Below are 18,684 nucleotides of genomic sequence, written 5' to 3' on the forward strand. Positions count from 1 at the left end.
GTTCAAATTTTTCCGCTGAGCCTAGAAGTCGTGTATTTTTAGGCTCTGCCCCAACTGCCTTCTAGCACCGCGATTTTTCTTGTTTTATTGATTTAGTCGCTGTGTGCGTTTTTTCTGATTTTTTATTTATCTGTTCCTGCTTCATTTTGACCGACCCGGAGGCTTCCGGGTCGCCGTGGCTACTTGGGCCGCGGCCAGTTTCGTTTTCTATGTCCCGGCCTTTGACCGGCTTTAAAAAGTGCACCCGGTGCGAGCGGCTTCTTTCCATCGCAGACCCGCATCGCCGGTGCATCCTCTGCCTGGGGGCCGCCCATCCAACCGACTCCTGCCCCCAGTGCGCTACTTTTCAGAACCGGGCCCTCCGTCGAAGAAAAGCCCACATGGCGGACCTTTTCACCGCCGACCAACCCACTACCTCGGCCTCGAGGTCGGCCCCGGCCTTGACCTCAGCCCCGAATACCTCGGCACCACCTCGAGATTCGACCCCGAAGATCTCGGGACAGCAAAAAGCCTCGGCTCCGGGTAAGTCTCCTCTTCCTTCTTCAGGTTCTACACCAGCGAAGGAGCCAGCCTCGGGGACACCAGCGACGCATGGTGGAAGCCCCATGCTTTCAGCCCTGGCGAAGCCTTCCAAGCCTTCGGGCCGTGCCTCCACCACACGGGAATACTCTGATACGAGGTCACCCCCGGTGGAGTGCACCGAGGCATTGGACATGCCCTCGATGCTGTCCGTGCCCGTTTTCCAGGACCTGCTCCGGGCGATGATCTCGTCGGAGCTGTCCGCTGCGCTGGCCCATCTACAACCGGCCCCGACCTCGACCTCGCATGCGCCGGACCAGCCTGAGCCTCGCGTCGAGCCCCCTCGGGGAAAAGTGCGCCAGCTTCGCCACATTCCGTCCTCCTCGGATTCCTCGCCGAGGCGCACGAGACGCTCTCCCTCCACGGACCGCCGCGTGGCAAAGCGTTGCGCTAAAACGACCGAAACCTCAAACCGCTGTACCTCTAAGAAGGCCCGGAGTTCGCCCACACTACGAGGCCGTTCACCAACGCCCCGTACAGGACCGCTGAAGGTGACTGAGTTATCACTCTCCAACCCTCGCATCCTCCTAACTCCCCCTCGGACCGGGGCTCCGAGCTGAGGTCCCAGGCTTTCACCGAGGGAGTCCGGGTCGAGGTCACCAATTAGACATCGATCGGTACCCCGTACCCCGGCATCGTCTCCGAGGAGCTCCTCGAGACGACATAGGTCCTCGACCCCGGAACACTGCCACAGTGTTTCCCCGGTCTCGGAGCGCGGGTCGGAGCATGAACCTCGATACTCGAGGGAAGCCTCCCCGTCCTTCTCCGCCCGACGGAGGTCTCGTTCACCATCCCCACACGGGGCCCCGGGAACGTCCCGCCCCTCCTTCACTCGCTTTGTCCAGGACATGGGCCACGCTCTGGACTTATCCAGTCCGACTCAAGATACTCTAAAGAGTACCTGGCGGAGCTGGATTTGCCATCACCGCCCAGAGAGTCCCTTCGCTTACCACCCAATCCGGTACTCCAACAGGCTTTCTTCAGGAATCTGGAGACCCCCTATATGGTAACAGCTGTCCCCTCCAAAATGGAGTCCAAGTGCCGCACAGTACCCTACCCCGGGTTTGAGCAACCACAGCTCTCCCACCAGTCGCTGTTGGTAGAATCTTCCCTGAAAAAGGCTCACCCCTCCCGGGTCTCAGCGGCGGTCCCCCCAGGTCGAGAAGGTCGGACCCTTGACAAGTTCGGCAGAATTCTGTACCACCAGAACTCTATGATGGCCTCTAGGGTACAAAGTTACACTTTCACCTTCACGTCCTACTTAAAACATCTCATTGGACTGTTGGGAGCCTTTGCGACCGACCTGCCGGCCTCACGCCAAGGAGCCTTTAACCTGCTCCTGGAGGAACATGCTACCATATGGAGAGCGGCCTGCGAGGTTCACTACAGCCGTTCGTGAACCTAAGCAGGCCACTTTGATCAGGAGCGGCAGCGGCGGAAACAACCATGGGTGGATGGAGGGAGGGGAAGAACGGGAGGGGAAGCGAAAAAGAAGGGCTATGGAGCAGACAGGAAAGAGGGCTGCTTTGGGGGGAGGGGTGTGCTGGGGCCAGACAGCAATCGGGGGGGAGGAACAGATGGGGGGCCATGAAGCAGGCAGCCATTGCACAACAGGGGGAAAAGGGGCTGCTTTGGGGGGAGAGTTTTGCTGGGGGCAGACCTCAATCGGGGGGAGGGAGGAACAGAAGAGGGGCCACGAAGCAGGCAGGCATTGCACAACAGGGGGGAGAGGTGAAAGGGGGCTGCTTTGGCAAGCAGGGGGGGCCAGGGAGACAGACAGAAAGACGCACAGACAGGGGACCTGGGAGAGACACAGACACAAAGAATGACAGACAGACAGCGTCCAGGGAGAGAGACAAATAAAAAAAACAACAACACACCATACATACAGACATCTACTCTAGCACCTGTTAATGTAACGGGCTTAAAGACTAGTTAAATATAAAATGGTCTGCTAAATAACAAGGTGCTAGACCAATATTTCTCAACACACGGTATGCGTATTCTAGGGGGTATACAGGCCGCTTGTTGGGGGTACGCAACTTGGCTGCCAATTCCCACCTGTCCACCTGACCTCGCCCAACTCCTCTACGCATATGTCCTCTCCAGAATGGATTACTGTAACTCCCTATTTAATGGACTAACCAAAAATAATCTCGAAACGCCTCCAACGTGTCCAAAATGCAACTATCCGCCTCCTACACAACCTCAACTACCATGATCCCGTCTCCCCAGCACTCCGCGCTGAACACTGGCTCCCAATTAGCCAGTGCTGTGCTTTCAAGGCCCTAGCAATAGCCCACAAGAGAATTTATGCCACCACCCCCTCCTACATAAAATCCAAGCTTCCCATCTACACCCCCACTCGCACCCTCCGCTCAAAATCGGAAATACGCCTATGCATTCCCCCTGGAAGGTCCCTCCTCTCAGAAACTGCCCGCAAACGATCCTACAGCCACTTCATTCCACATCTCTGGAATCAATTCCCCCCTCAACTCAGGCAGCAGAACTCTTTATTGACATTCCGTAAAATGGTAAAGAACCTCCTCTTCAACTAAAGGTCTCCCTCAGTCTACACCCCCCCTTAAACCCCACCTCTCTCTTCTCTCCCCTGTTTAACTCCTCCCTAAATTTCAGTATAGTCCTCTCTTAGTCTGTACTCTGATAAATTATATCAAAACTCAAATAACTTGTACTAAACTAATCTACTTATACTAAACTAAACGACTTATCTAAACTAAACTGCTTATACTTAAACTCTACTCCTAATTTGCCGTATATCCCCTGTATCTAAATACTGCACAGTCTTGTATGTCCAAACATTTAAACCTATTGTACATCTTATTTGTCTAATTACTTCCATTGTGTATGTTTACTTGTAGACCGTTCTGAGCTACTGGGAGGACGGGATATAAATCTAAATAAATAAATAAAATAAATATGTCTGTGTTCCTGCTGTATTCCCGTGAAGGAAGCTGCTAGTTTAATCGGACTCTGGGGTTAGCACTCAAGGGGATTACCAGACAGACTCTGACCTGTGCTAGGTCACCCAGTCTCGGTGTGTCTCTGGACTGAGCCGATATACGGCAACTCACAGCGCAGTAAGATAGTGCCCTGTATTTCACACGAGTATCTCATTGTCTCTCTTGGGGTCCCTGCAGATTGAGCCTTTGTCTGTTGGTAACTGTCCTTCTTATTTGGGCCTCTGTGCTGCGCTGCATGTGTCTAGTAGTGGCATAGGATATATATGCCTAAAGGTAGTACTAACAGTTTCCAAGTTCGGGCTGTCTCTATGGGCATAATGACACTTCGCATTTTCCTGCGGCCAGGACTCGCTTTCTCTATTTCTGAAAGGGCCTGCACTTCAGATTTCCATGCTTATCACGCTGGTTTCTCCTGTTGCCATCTTTTCATGGCACATGCTAGATGGACCCCCCCCCCCCGACCAGACAGGAAGGGCTGTGCAGCTCCTTCTAACCAGGAGCCAGTTACCTAGTCTGTCAAACCTGCGGAGGAGCGCGCGCTATGTGGCAGTTAGCCTCATCCCTGAAGCTCTCATTAACGATGTGAGCTTTGTCTGATACCTGTTAGAATGCTGTTTTCCACGGGGCGGTAGATGCAGCATCTTGATTGCGTCTAGTATGTATTCACTTTAAAGGACATACGTATTTTGCTCACTTGCATGGAGTTAGTACTGTTTTCATGGTTCCAGTATACTCCTCTTTACATTGCGAAACTTGATTTTTCCTAGGAGAATTTATTTCTTCTTACAGATCCTACAGTTCTCATTCTGCCGTTCCCTGACCTTCTGCACTTCATTCTGAGGGGATCTTGACTTTTTCCAGTGACTCTTCAGGCTTTCTCATGAGGAAGAAGACGCTATAATGTTAGGTCAGGGGGCTGTGAACATTTTTCAGGATGCTTGCAACTTTGCATCCTCCTCAGGTTTCCGTTTCGCTCTTGGAGTCTCTATGTTGTGTTTCCCTTTTAAGTGTTCCTGGTCCTCAGGGCAGTTCTTGTAGTTCTTCAGGAACTAAGGGACGTTGTTCTACTTACTGCATGGTGCCCAAGACGGGGGGCATTGGGCAGGCTGGATCCCATTCTGCTGAATTAGTTTCTTAGGGTTACACATTTCTGCAGAAAAACTGGGAGAATATTTACATTTTCACTCTGGACTCCAAATCTGCACTAGGTTTGCTTGCATCTCTTGGAGCAGCGCTTTCGGTTTTGGCACATGCCATTTCGCCTACCCAAGGCTTCACAAACATTTTAGAAAATGTGGGCAGTGGTACCGTTTTGGTGCTACCAGGCGATTCACCTAATTTCTTCTTGACTGACTGCTTGATTCGGACGTCTTCCAGTCGGGCCATTTGACTGACACGAAAAGGGTGGTTTCTTTTCCTCAGTTCTTTGGATGTGAATCTTCGAATTTGCACAGCGCTCTTTTCTCCTGTACTGTTTATAGGTATATCGGGGAGATGTTTTTATTCATATAGGAGAGAAATGTGTTTCTTCCCAGAGACTAGGGCGATGGGTCACAGTCTCAGTTTTGCATTCTTCGGTCACCATGACCAAGAGTATGGGATTCTGTACAGGTTCTAGGATCCATATTGCTGACTCCACTGGGAACTTCGGCTTGCTTTCCCATTATAACGCTACAGCAGTCGCTTTTGTTCTGGTGGTTCCCGGTATCTCAGGGCTCCAATTATTTGGTAGGCTCCTCAAGCATCGCTCTGTATGATTTGGTGGTTCGGCGAGATTTTTCTTTTCAAAGGCATGCCTCGGTCTTTGCTGGACTAGCTCATGGCCACCAATAATCCCAGGCTGTCGGGTTGGGGGGCTCGGTGCCTTCCATCCTCAGCTCCAGGAGTCTGGTCTTAAGAGGCGACTCGGTATTTGTTCATTCTTCTACTCTGGAGCCTGGTCAGGCTACCTTTCTGGAGCTTCAGACCATTCTTCCAGAATGACGCTGAAGGTCTTTTCAGTCAGTATTATGATGGGGGTATTTCTCTACGGCCTGGGCAGTAGGTGATGTACTCAGTTGGCGGTTAAAGTTCTATTTCAATGGGTGGACCCTCATATTCCTCTTCTGTTGGCAGATCATTTTATGGCGCAGGAAAAGTGTTTGGATAGACTTTCTCTCCGCGAAATCTCTGCATGGCCCATTTCTTGTATGTTACAGTGTACAGCGCTGTGTACGCTCTAGAAAGTGTAAATGTTAATACTAGTGAAATCTACATCCTGGATATTGAGAATTTTGGCTCAGGCGTTCCAGCTCTTTTTAAGGAAGTGAGATCTCCTGGAACTAGACCTGATGCCCTCATCTCAAAATTCTAAGCTTCCTAGCTTCTTCGGCGGGCACAGAGAGTGGGAGTCAGAGGGGGTAGCAGCATGGCTTCTTTCTCGCCTCTGGTTTCTCTTTTTTCAGTGTTTTCCCCTGGCTGATGATGGCTTGGATTTGCCATCTCAAGCTCGCTTTCAGGGCACAGTATTTGTAGAATCTCTGGATTGGCTGCGCCATCCTTGCTATGCGGATCTGATGAGTCTTTCGACAGCCGGACTGTTGAGTTTCCTGGTATCTCTGGATTTGCTCACCTAGGGTCCGATCAACATGGATATTCGTACTACTTTGGTATTGCGACCTAGCTTTTGAAAAGTCATGGCTGACGTGTAAGGGTTATGCGAAGCAGGTTGTTTCTTCTCTTATCCAGGCGATACAGACGTCTTCACCTGTGGCTTCTGCTTCCTTTTGGAGGTTTTTCCTTTCTTGGGTACTTCTCAACATTTGCACCCTTCCAGAGTTCTTTTTTGGCACAAGTGTATTGCCAAGGGCTTAGCGTTCAATTCCCTTCAGCTTCAAGTGCCATTCTTAGCTTGTTACAAGGGCTAGGTATATTGCTCTTCGATTACTTCTCAGTTTCATATAGTTCAGTTCCTAAATGTACACCTCTTAGGAAGCCCTATCTGGAGTACAGTCTTAAGGTACTTCTTCGCAGTTTACCGAAGGCTTCATTTCATCCTTGTCTTTTTAGACTCTAAAGGGCTGTGCTGTTGAACACGGGGTTTCTTGTGGCCATGGTTTCAGCTCGGTGGTTTTCTGAGTTGCAGGCCTTGTTTGGCGGGGATTCCTATTTCTGATTTACAAAATCTGGGGTGTCAGTTCGGACGGTACCACAATTTCTTTCTAAGGAGGTGTCATCCTTTTTTTTATGACGCTCACTTTTCCTTCCTTCTTCCTGGGAGGAGAAATGGGGAGACGTGCTTTTACTCACTGCATTTTTTGAAAGTGCGTAGCGTTCTCCACGAGCTAGGTTTCTAATGACTTGGTTGTTTAGATCACCTTTTTGTATTCTTCATGGGATGCCTCAAACATATGGCGGCTTCCAAAAGCCTCCATCGCTCGATGGGTCTAGGAGGACATTCTTTACGCTTGATTGCATGGAAGCGGTTGGCGAAAGAACTTCATGACCATTCCGCCTGAGCGATGGCTACTTCTTGGACTCGGTCCAGAGGTTTTTTCCTTGGAGGAGTTTTGTCTCGTGGCTACTTGGTCTTCCGAGAGTGCTTTCTCTCAGCATTACTGCTTGGATGTGGGGGCGCATGCGGTAGATGCGTTTAGTGCTTCGGTTGTTGCGGAGGCGGTGTTTGCTTCCCACTCAGATTGAGGATTGCTTTGCTACATCCCATTGGTCTCTGGATTCATCTGCTGCTGTTGCTAAGGAAGGAAAAATTATGTTCTTACCTGTTAATTTTCTTTCCTTTAGACGCAGCAGATGAATCCAGAGCCCCACCCTTTCTGGATATTGTCTGTTGGTTTTTTCTTTTCCAACTTTCAAAATTTGTTATTATTGATGGTTGTATTCTGTATTATTGCCTTTTGAAATTTGTTATGGGAAAGAAGTTTTTTACATGCTATGCCTATTGATGGTTATGGATGCTTGGGCAAGGAGCTATACTGAAAATATAGGAGGAGTGCCAGCCAATAGGACTACCTGTTAATCAGTTTCTCTATCTCCGCCTGCTGGTAGATGTGTGCTATCCCATTGGTCTCTGGATTCATCTGCTGCGTCTAAAGGAAAGAAAATTAACAGGTAAGAACATAATTTTTTCTTCATTTTTGAGATCTTTCAGTACCCTGGGATGTATACCATCTGGTCCAGGTGATTTATCACACTTTAACTTGTTGATTTGGCTTAGAATATCTTCCAGGTTCCTCGAGATGTCTTTCAATTCTGCTGCTTCATCACCCTTGAAAAACGATTTCCACTTCGAGAAGATTTCTTACATCTTCCGTAAAAACCAAATCAAAGAATTTATTCATTCTCTCTGCTATGACTTTACCCTCCCTGTATGCACCTTTTACTCCTTGATCATCCAATGGCCTCGTAGATTCCCTCGCAGGTTTTCTGCTTTTGATGTACCTAAAAACATTGTTACTATGAGTTTTTGCCTTATTGGCAAGTTCTTCATATTTTTGTTTAGCTTTCTTTATCATTGCTTTGCATCTAACTTGCCAGTGCTCATTTTCTTATTTTCTTCATTAGGATCCTTTTTCATTCCTTAAAGGATGTTTTGTTGGCTGTAATAGCCTCTTTCACTTTTCCTTTTAATCATGCCGGCTCTCGTTTTCACTTCGTTTCACCTTTTTTAATATGTGGAATACATATGATCTGGGCTTCCACGATGGTATTTGTTAAACACCCACCTGGTTTACATTTCTGACCTTTGCCACAGACTCTTTTAACCATTTTCCTCATTTTATTGTAGTCATCCTTGCAAAAATTAAATTCTGCTACAGTAGATTTTTTTAGCAATGTCACTCCAGTTATCAGCTCAAATTTGATCATGTTATGATCACTGTTTCCCAATGGACCCAAGAAAGTTACCTCCCATACTATGTACTGTATTCTATTAAGGACCAAATCTAAAATAGCTCCCCCTCTGATCGGTTCCTGGACCAATTGATCAAAGAAGCAGCCATTTATGATGTCTAGGAATTTTACCTCCCTAGGGCTCCCTGATATAACATTTATCCAGTCGGACCCTTGGTCTGACCCAGCGGAGGCAAATTCTTATGTTCTTATGTTCTTAATGTTGGGGTAATTCAAATCAATTCACTGAACAGAGTTGGAAGAATCACTATATCAATAATTAAAGGCAACTCTCTTCTACTGCAAAAGAAACCAGCGGGACCCAATCAACTGGTAAAGCAATGGAGAAAAAAGACCTCAGTTTTACAGGGGAATTAACAAACAGCACACAGCCGTATCGGAGTGAGCTCACTGTCATCATAGGTCTTAAACTCCATTGAAGATAGATAATTAATATACTAAGTCCCCGAGTTAATTTGAAAGTAGAGATATTGTTCATGCTGTGTTTTACACACCTAGGAAGTCAGCAAGAAAAACATTTACACACCTATAGGAGCCGTCATGAAACTTCACTTCTTAATTGACAAAAAACTCACAGCTCTTACAAAAATAACATTTTATCTGAACTAGCTGACTTGCTGATGAAAATCCACATTTGAAATCCCAACGGGAGACCCCCCCCCCCCCCCCCCGTTTCGCCGTGGCATCATCAGGGGAGCAACCTTCTCACAGCGTCCTGGTCAACTACAAACTGGCCAGATACTGAGCTCTCCCTAAAAGGGAACGGATCTAACGTACCCAGCGTGATGACTTTGCAGAAAACTCCGTCTTACATCATGACATCATCCAATCCATTGAATGGAGAGCTTTTATGAATGATTTAAACTCTCCGGGGTTACTGAATCTAATTTAAATTTCCATCATTGTTCTTTCTGTCTTGGATATCTTCAAATGTTGCCCTGGCGCTTCCCCACCTGCAGTTGCTCCAAAACCAGGCATTTAAAAGAAGTAAATGTATATTTAAACTCCAAGCAATACTTGACTAGAGGATCTGAGAGTTTTTTATGGTATTAATGCAGTGACTGTGTTCTGTCATAATGGATTTTTAGTTGAGAGGTTTGTCCAATGTAAATAAGGGTACAGGGACATGCAAGTACGTAGATCACATTCTGGGGGGTACACAATGTATGAGCATGTAATGTAAAACTTTTCTTACTCACAGGATGAATGAATTCTGCAGCCTCCACCATTCCATCACATAGTTGAAATCACCCATTGTACTGTTGCCCAATTTGCCAGCTTTCCTAATCTCTGAAAACATTTCTTTATTTGTCTGCTCATTTTGTCTCGGGGAGTACCTTCCAGTTTGTGGTGATGCCTTTCAGGTTGGCTATGGCTCCCCACACCTTTACTAAGGTGATGGTGGTTGTAACGGCCCACCTATGCAGGATGGGTTTCCAGGTACATGTAAACTAAAACTTAGCTTTGTATACTGGGACTTCAGCCAGAAAGGAGCTTGATTCGGTTAACAGTAACTAAAAAATACTGAAACCAGTAACAATCAGAAACTATGAATATGACTGGATTCCAAAGTATTTGGCAAATAAAATAGTTTTAAAGATTTACAAAAAAGTTGAAAACGACCAGGACACCTTAAAATAGATGATTAACTTATCAGGGTCCCCTCTCTCTAGAGGACGGTGAGCATATGGTTCAGCAGGTGGTGAGCCTCATGCAGAACCTGGCTTGGATAGTCACCTTACAAAAGAGACACCTTCGTCTGACTCAGTGCTTGAAATATCTGGGAGCTCAGCTTGATACGGCATAGTACTGTGTTTTTCTTCCCAAGCCACACAAACAGAAGCTCAGGAAGCAGATCATGGAGATCTTGTCTCTTCGAAGCCCCACAGACTGGCATCACCTGCAGGTACTAGGCTCGATAGCAGCCTTCCTGGAGGTTGTTTTTGGGTGAGAGCTTGCAAAACTCCTGTCCAAGTGGTCTCCACAGTGCTACATCCTGCAGATACAGCTCCCCTGGACTGCAGAGGCAAAGCACAGCTTGTGTTGGCTTTATGGGGAGGTCTTGTTGAGGGGTATGCCTCTCAGAATCAATGTGTGGGTGACCCTCATGACTGACATCAGCTGGGGGGGGGCTCTCTGCTATAGTCATCTCCAGGGTAGGTGGTCCCCATCGGAAAGCAAGTGATCCATAAATCTTCTGGAACTGAGAGCCATTCGGTTGGCCTTGCTGGAGTTGCAATCTTTCCAGTCAGGGAAGGTAGTCGGGGTATTTTCAGACAATGCCACTGAAGTGGCTTATATGAACAGAGGAGGAGGCATCAGAACATCAGAATTGCCTTACTGGATCAGACCAACAGTCTTAAACCCAGTAGCCCACTTTCGCGGTGGCCAATCCAGGTCCCTAATACCTGGCCAAAACCCAAGGAATATCAGCGTTCCATGCTACCGATCCAGGACAAGCAGTGGCTTTCCCCCATGTCTTTCTCAATAATAGACTATCAACTTTTCCTCCAGGAATTTGTCCAAACCTTTCTTAAAACCAGCTACGATATCTACTCTTACCACAACCTCTGGCAATGTGTTCTAGAGCTTAACTATTCCCTGAGTGACAAAATATTTCCTCCTATTGGTTTTAAAAGTATTTCGCTGTAACTTCAAGTGTCCCTTCGCCTGGAGACATGGATGATGTTCCAATGGGTGGAACTTCACTTGCAAGCTCTCTCAGTTGCCCAAATGGAGGTAGAGAACACCAAGGCTGACTTTCTCAGCAGGCAGACTTTGGACCTAGGGGAGTGGTCTCTGTCCCAGAGGGCGTTTTCCCTCATTGTTCAGAATTGGGCAACCTGTACATGGATCTAATGGCTACAGCCAAGAATGCAAAGGCAGTTCGCTTCTACAGTCTTAAGAGTCGAATGTGAAAGCGCAGGGCTAAATGCCATAGTTCAGTCATGGCCCACAAAGCAGCTTCTCTGTTTTTATGCCATGGGCCATGGTGGGTCTGATTATCCGCAGGTTAGCGAGCCATCAGGGGCTTGTGATTCTGGTTGCTCTAGACTGGCCCCGCAGGCTTTGGTATTGTGAAACTAGTGCATCTGCAGAGAGGCAGATACCTGAAACGGCCAGTTTATCCAGGGCTCCTTGGTCAAGGCCCGGTTCCCATGGAAAATCCAGAATGCTTTGGTTTTACAGCATGACTCTTGAACTCATGGCCCTGATTTGGAAGGGTTACTTAGAGGTCATGGTTATGATTCTCCTTGGAGCAAAGAAACCTGACAGTTGCTGCTTACACTAAGACCTGGAATATGTTCCAGTTATGGTGGCTCCCATTTCAGTAATCCTAGCATTCCTGCAAACCGGTCTTGAAAAGGGCCAGGCGGTTTCTTAAAGGGCAGGTAGCTGGTATCTTGTGCTTTCGGACTCAGATAGGCTTTCATTCTCTAGTGCAGTGATTCCCAACCCTGTCCTGGAGGAACACCAGGCCAATCGGGTTTTCAGGCTAGCCCTAATGAATATGCATGAGAGAGATTTGCATATGATGGAAGTGATAGGCATGCAAATTTGCTTCATGCATATTCATTAGCCTGAAAACCCAATTGGCCTGGTGTTCCTCCAGGACAGGGTTGGGAACCACTGCTCTAGTGTCTCACTCAGAAGTCACTTGTTTTTTGAGGGGGACTCTCAGATTGAGACCCTTGTTATACAGACTGTTCCCATCTTGTGACCTCAATGTGGACCTGAAGGGCCTGTTTGTGCTCCTTATGAGCCTCTGACAGAAGCTTCCCTGTTGGACCTTACGGTTAAGACAGTGTTTTGCTTGCCTTAATCTTGGCAGAAGAATCTCAGAATTACAGACCCTCTTTTGTAAGGAGCCCTGTCTCCATTTCATAGAATTGGGTGTTTCTCTGTGCACAGTTCCTTACTTTCTTCCAAAGGTAGTTTGCTTTCAATGTCAATCAGGAGCTTTGTTTGCCGCCTTTCATCCTATGGGCTTGGTGAAACAGGACAGACTCTTGCAGAAGCTGTGTGTGCGCAAAGCCATGCTTATCTATCTGGAGAAGACTAATAATTCCAGACTTTCTGAACATAAGCAATGCCTCCGCTAGGTCAGACCTGAGGTCCATCGTGCCCAGCAGTCCGCTCACGTGGCAGCCCAACAAGACCCTGTGCAGTACTCCTCGATCTATACCCCTCTGTCCCCTTTTCTAGCAGGAAATTGTCCAATTCTTTCTTGAACCCCAGTACTGTACTCTGTCCTATTACGTCCTCTGGAAGCGCATTCCAGGTGTCCACCACACGTTGGGTAAAGAAGAACTTCCTAGCATTTATTTTGAATCTGTCCCCTTTCAACTTTTCCAATTGCCCTCTTGTTCTTATTTTTTGAAACTTTGAAGAATCTGTCCCTCTCTACTCTCTCTATGCCCTTCATGATCTTGTAAGTCTTATCATATCCCCTCTAAGTCTCCTCTTCTCCAGGGAAAAGAGTCCCAGTTTCTCCAATCTCTCAGCATATGAAAGGTTTTCCATACCTTTTATCAGACGTGTCGCTCTCCTCTGAACCTTCTCGAGTAACGCCATATCCTTCTTAAGGTACGGCGACCAATATTTGATGCAGTACTCCATATGCGGACGCACCATCACCCTACAACGGCAAGATAACTTCTTTTGTTCTGGTAGTAATACTCTTCTTGATTATACCTAGCATTCTATTCGCTCTCTTAGCGGCCGCTGCGCACTATGCCGTTGGCTTCATTGTCATAGAAACATAGAAGATGACGGCAGAAAAGGGCCACAGCCCATCAAGTCTGCCCACTCCAACAACCCTACCCCCTTGAATTTACCCCCCTAGAGATCCCACATGTGTATCCCATTTCCTTTTAAAATCCTTCACGCTGCTGGCCTGAATCACCTGAGGTGGAAGTTCATTCCAACGATCGACCACCCTTTCGGTGAAGAAGAACTTCCTGGTGTCGCCATGAAATTTCCCACCCCTGATTTTCAGCGGATGGCCTCTTGTGGCAGAGGGGCCTTTAAAAAAGAAGATATCATCTTCCACCTCAATACGGCCGGTGATATATTTAAACGTCTCTATCATGTCTCCTCTCTCTCTACGTTCTTCAAGTGAATATAGCTGCAATTTATTCAGCCTTTCTTCATACGGGAGGTCTTTGAGTCCCGAGACCATTTTGGTGGCCATTCTTTGTCATGTCCACCATTACCCCCAAGTCCCTTTCTTGGGTACTCTCATTCAATAACATCCCTCCCATCATATAGTTGTACCTCGGGTTTCTGCTTCACATGTGTAATACTTTACATTTCTCAACGTTGAACTTCATCTGCCATCTCGTCGCCCATTCCCCTAGTTTGTTCAAGTCCCTTTGCAATTCTTCGCAGTCCTCTTTAGTCCGAGCTCCACTAAATAGTTTGGTGTTGTCCGCAAATTTTATTATCTCACACTTCGTCCCTGTTTCTAGATCATTTATGAATATATTAAATAGCAGAGGCCCGAGCACCGAGCCCTGCAGAACACCACTCGTGACCCTCCTCCAGTCCGAGTAGTGGCCCTTTACTCCTACCTTCTGTTTCCTACCGCCAACCAGTTTCTGATCCATCTATGTACGTCTCCTTCCACCCCATGGTTCTTCAGTTTATCCCAGGACAAGCAGGCAGCATATTCTTAACGCATGGGTGACGTCACCGACGGAGCCCCGGTACGGACCTTTTTAACTAGAACTTAGGCGTTCATGGGGTACCTTGTCAAAGGCTTTTTGGAAATCTAGATATATAATGTCTATAGGGTCTCCTCTGTCCATCCGTTTGTTAATTCCTTCGAAGAAGTGCAATAAGTTCGTTAGGTACGATCTCCCCTTGTAGAAACCATGTTGGCTGGTTATCAGAAGTTCGTTTCTTTCAAAATGTTCATCGATGTTTTCTTTTATTAGTGCTTCTGCCATTTTCCCCAGAACCGAGATCAGACTCACCAGTCTGTAGTTTCCCGGGTCATCTCTTGATCCTTTTCAAAGATGGGTGTAACGTTAGCTATCTTCCAATCGTCCGGGATCACGCCTGTTTTCAGGGATAGATTGCAAATTTGCTGCAGTAGTTCCACTATTTCCTCCTTTAGTTCCTTCAGAACCCTTGGATGGATTCCATCCGGACCCGGGGATTTGTCAGTTTTTAATTTTTCTATCTGCCTGTGTAAGTCTTCAAGGCTCACTTCCATGGATGTTAATTTTTCTGCTTGATCTCCATTGAAGATTTTCTCAGGTTCCGGTATGTTAGTTGTGTCTTCATTTGTAAATACAAATGAAAAGAACATGTTAAGTCTTTCTTCCACTTCTTTCTCTTCCTTCACCACTCCCTTCCTATCTGTCGTCCAGCGGCCCCATCTCCTCCCTAGCCGGCTGCTTCCCTTTAACATATCTAAAGAACGGTTTGAAATTTCGTGCTTCCCTGGCTAGGTTCTCTTCATACCCTCTTTGGTTTTTCGAACCACACGGTGACATTCTTTTTGATACTTCCTGTGCTCTTTCCAGTTCCCCTCAATTTTGTCCTTTTTCCATTTCCTGAATGAATTTTTTTTTATTGCCTATCGCTTCCTTCACTATTTTAGTTATCCACGCCGGGTCTTTTGTTTGACTCTTTTTGCACCCCTTTCTGAATCTGGGGATATACAGATTTTGCGCCTCGCTCACCTTGTCCTTGAAAAAAGACCAGTCATGTTCTACCGTTTGCCATTTTTTTGGAAGTGTTCCTAAGTTTTTTACTTACCATTTCCCTCATTGCTTCGTAGTTTACTTTCCTGAAGTTAAAAGTTGTCGCTATGGTTCTCTTTCGGTATTCCTACCTCAACCTTGAACTTGATCATATTATGATCGCTGTTTTCCAGCCACTCGACTTGTGGCAAGCCAGCCACCAAGGCTTCCATTGCCAGGTGGATTTGCATGGCAATGTCTTCTTCCTACATTGCCTGCAGGGAAATGGCCTATCTCTATTGTAGCACATTCGATGAGGTGTAGTGGCTTCCTGTGCAGAGTACTGGGCTGTCTCGCCTGCTGAAATCTGTAGAGCAGCTACTTGGGCTACTCTTCATACTTTTATGAGAGGATGTTGCTTTCAGGTCCTTGGTTCTGAGGGCAGGCTCATCTGTCCCTCCCTAGATGTTTGGCACTGCTTTGATATGTCAGCTAAAGAATGGGCTCCTGTGTATATGTAACAGAATGAAAGATTGGCTTCTTACCTCGATAATCTTGTTTCTGCATGAACTTTTGATTTGCCTGATTTCTGCCTCTAACGTTGCCAGTGTCCATCTTGGGACATCTTCTACTGTATTTGAGATTCAGCTGAGACATCACTTACAGGATCAGAGGGCTCACTTTTCCTTTTGGGGAATCTCTAGCCCCTACTAATTGCACTTAGCAGGTTGGTTCCTAGCTATTCAAGTGTGTGATTTGTTGTTCAGTGTTGCATTATTAACTGTTTATTGATCTTTGTTCTTTTCTTTCTTTCTTTTTATTTATCAATTTTAATAGTTAACAATGTCAAATGATACCAAGGAAAAAAAGGTTTCTAACAACAAATTAAAAGTAATATACAAACACAAAAAAATCCTTTTCAAGTCCACAACAATGGGGAGCAATGCTACTTGCAAGCTAACAAAATATAAGGAAAATTAAGAGATCGTTCTTGATTCATATGAATCTAGACATTCCCAACAAATTTGGGACTTTGACATCCTACCATATCCTCAGTGGTGAATCATACGTTTCAGAGCAAAACAGAATGTTTGTTGCTGGAGAAGCTCCCCCGTTTTCTCTTTCTCTTTTCTTCTGTTTCAGTGAAGTTCAATTGTTTTGGTACCAACTAAAGAGGGAGCTGTTCTCCACTGCAGAAGGGGAACAGTTCAAGATCTTAATGACACCCTTCAGATTTGTGGTCAGTAGAAATTGAGAGCTGAAGTATGGACTCCTGTGTATATTTTGTACTGATTCATAGTGTACTGTATAGTACTAAAAGTATATGTGGGTCATGGGAACTAGAAAGCTAGGGTGAACCTAGGGTGTCTATTGAATAGCTGAAGACTGATATCGTGGTCAATTCTTAAATTTTGTCAGTGAACCTAGGGTGTCTATTGAATAGCTGAAGACTGATATCGTGGTCAATTCTTAAATTTTGTAGCTGTCAGCAGTGATCTGATATTGGGATTTTCTCTGGTCTTACTGCAGGCTGACTGAATCTGGGCTTTCCATGGTAGACTGGCACTTAGTGAAAGAGATGAAGCCTCCTACAACCGAAAATGAATGGGAGGAAGAATTCAAAAAGTATCAACAGTTCCCAGAATTTAAAATGTAAGTATTTAAAATTAGACAAAAGAAAAGCTATCTTCCATGTTCAAGCACTATTGATTTATAAATGTAACCGTGTATATGCAGATATTGGCCCTTTCAGAGCAGGGGCTGGGCAAAGTTTTGGGATCTTGGTCGGGTAGGAGGGGACCAATGAATCTTATCTGGGGAAGGAAAGTCTCCTAGAACTTTGGACTGAAGGGGTGTGTGGGGTGTGAAGGAATGAGCGGAAGTCTGTACATTTTGAACAGAGGCCTGAGGCATAACAATTACTTTGCTTTAGCTTATGGATGTCAGGTCTAGGTTAAAGTGATATATGTTGCACAACTCGGACCAGATGAAAATCTATGGGCTAGTTTGCCCAAGTAGCAAAACAGAGGTGTTTACATAAAATTTGATTTCTTGTTTTGCTCTGGGACTGTTTGATTTTCTGTAATCATGTTTTTAAACTGGACAATTTATTCAATTAAGATTTCGTTCTTCAAGGACAAGTAGGCATTATATTCTCATATGTGGGTGACATATTTCACCGAACCCAGTACAGACGCTACAAGTGCACTGTCACTTTAAATTTTTTGGCAGTTCTCATACCGCATGCATGCTGGTGCCTTCCTGCCAGACGATTTGTGGGACCATCAGTTCTTGGTTTTTCATGGAGCTGAGAAGCTGTCTTTGGTTCTGTGGGAGAAGTATCTTCAGTGCGTCAAACATTTGCCCTTATTTTGCGTCTTCCTGTACTTAATGTTTTTTAACTTTTTATTGTCAACTTGTATACTACTTATCACAAGCTTGCTTTACAACAGTAGTCATCCCCAGTTTACATATAATGCCCCTCCCCTCCCCCCTCCACCTACAGAATCATCATCTAATTAGCGTACCACTCCCTAAAAATCATCCACTTACTGTATTCTTTCCCTTTTATATATAACATGCCTCCCTACAATCTTTGAAAAAACAAAAACTAGAAGTGGCCCATGCTGAAAGATGATTATAACTTAATTACCAAATTTTTTTGTTGTGCTCAGAGATCATTAAATGTCAAGACCTCTGGACGAACCCGAACAGATTGATGTCTGTCTATTGCCTCTAATCATCACACTATTTTTAATACTTTAGGAAAATCAATAATAAGAAGTTTAAGAACTGCATGATCACAAGAAATTAGCAGAATACCTAGAGCAATGTGAACAACCAATGACTTCTTAAATAAAACGCTGAGTAAGTTTATCAAGACTGAACTTATATCAAATGATTGTGTTTATTTCATTTTATTTTAAATCGTTACCGCAAATATACTCTTGGAAAAAAAAAACAGTTTGAATTAACTGCTTCGAATATATGGAATTTTTCAACTTATTTTTAAAAATGGGGAAGATCGTTGTCACGAGCATGGAACTTGACTCAGTATAGACGTAGATGAATGAGTGACGCGTGGAGAGAGCGGAGTGTTGGCTTCCAGTCGGTGACATTGCACGACTCTGGGAATTGATTGATTGCGTCGGATTTCTGGTAGACTGAGAGGAATATAGAATAGCTATTTTCCTGCCAAATGTTCCCTCAGCGACACGGATATGCCCGAAGTATGGTGATCGCTTTGTCACTGCTAAAAAACACGCGAAGAAATATACACTGGGAGGAAACCTTTATTTAACCAATGAACTGCACCGGAAGTGAAGAGGATTGGTTATTCTCACATCATCACGTCTACGGAGGAAGAAGAGGGATCTTGAAGAGGAAGTTTAAAAAAAAAAAAAGGCGTTCATACCAGCGGGACTAAACGAACTGGAGAACTATTAAACATAAGATATATTATATAGAATGAAATAAATTGTCTTGTATAGGAAGGAATAATATCTTTATAGGATAATTAG

At 45.5% G+C, this 18,684-nt stretch overlaps 1 protein-coding gene across 8 annotated transcripts in view; it reads left to right on the forward strand.

Moving 5' to 3' along the window:
- The window catches only part of LOC117359891 (cytochrome c oxidase assembly protein COX15 homolog), a 73,031-nt gene that overhangs the window by 9,034 nt on the left and 45,313 nt on the right, over nt 1-18,684 (forward strand). For all 8 annotated transcript variants that reach the window (XM_033943321.1, XM_033943316.1, XM_033943318.1 and 5 more), the window contains one exon: nt 16,694-16,816. In XM_033943321.1, coding sequence (XP_033799212.1) covers nt 16,694-16,816 — 123 coding nt within the window. The remainder of the gene's footprint in view (nt 1-16,693; nt 16,817-18,684) is intronic.

The sequence above is a fragment of the Geotrypetes seraphini genome, chromosome 4 (genome assembly GCF_902459505.1).
Source record: "Geotrypetes seraphini chromosome 4, aGeoSer1.1, whole genome shotgun sequence".
In the NCBI taxonomy this organism is placed as follows: Eukaryota; Metazoa; Chordata; class Amphibia; order Gymnophiona; family Dermophiidae; genus Geotrypetes; species Geotrypetes seraphini.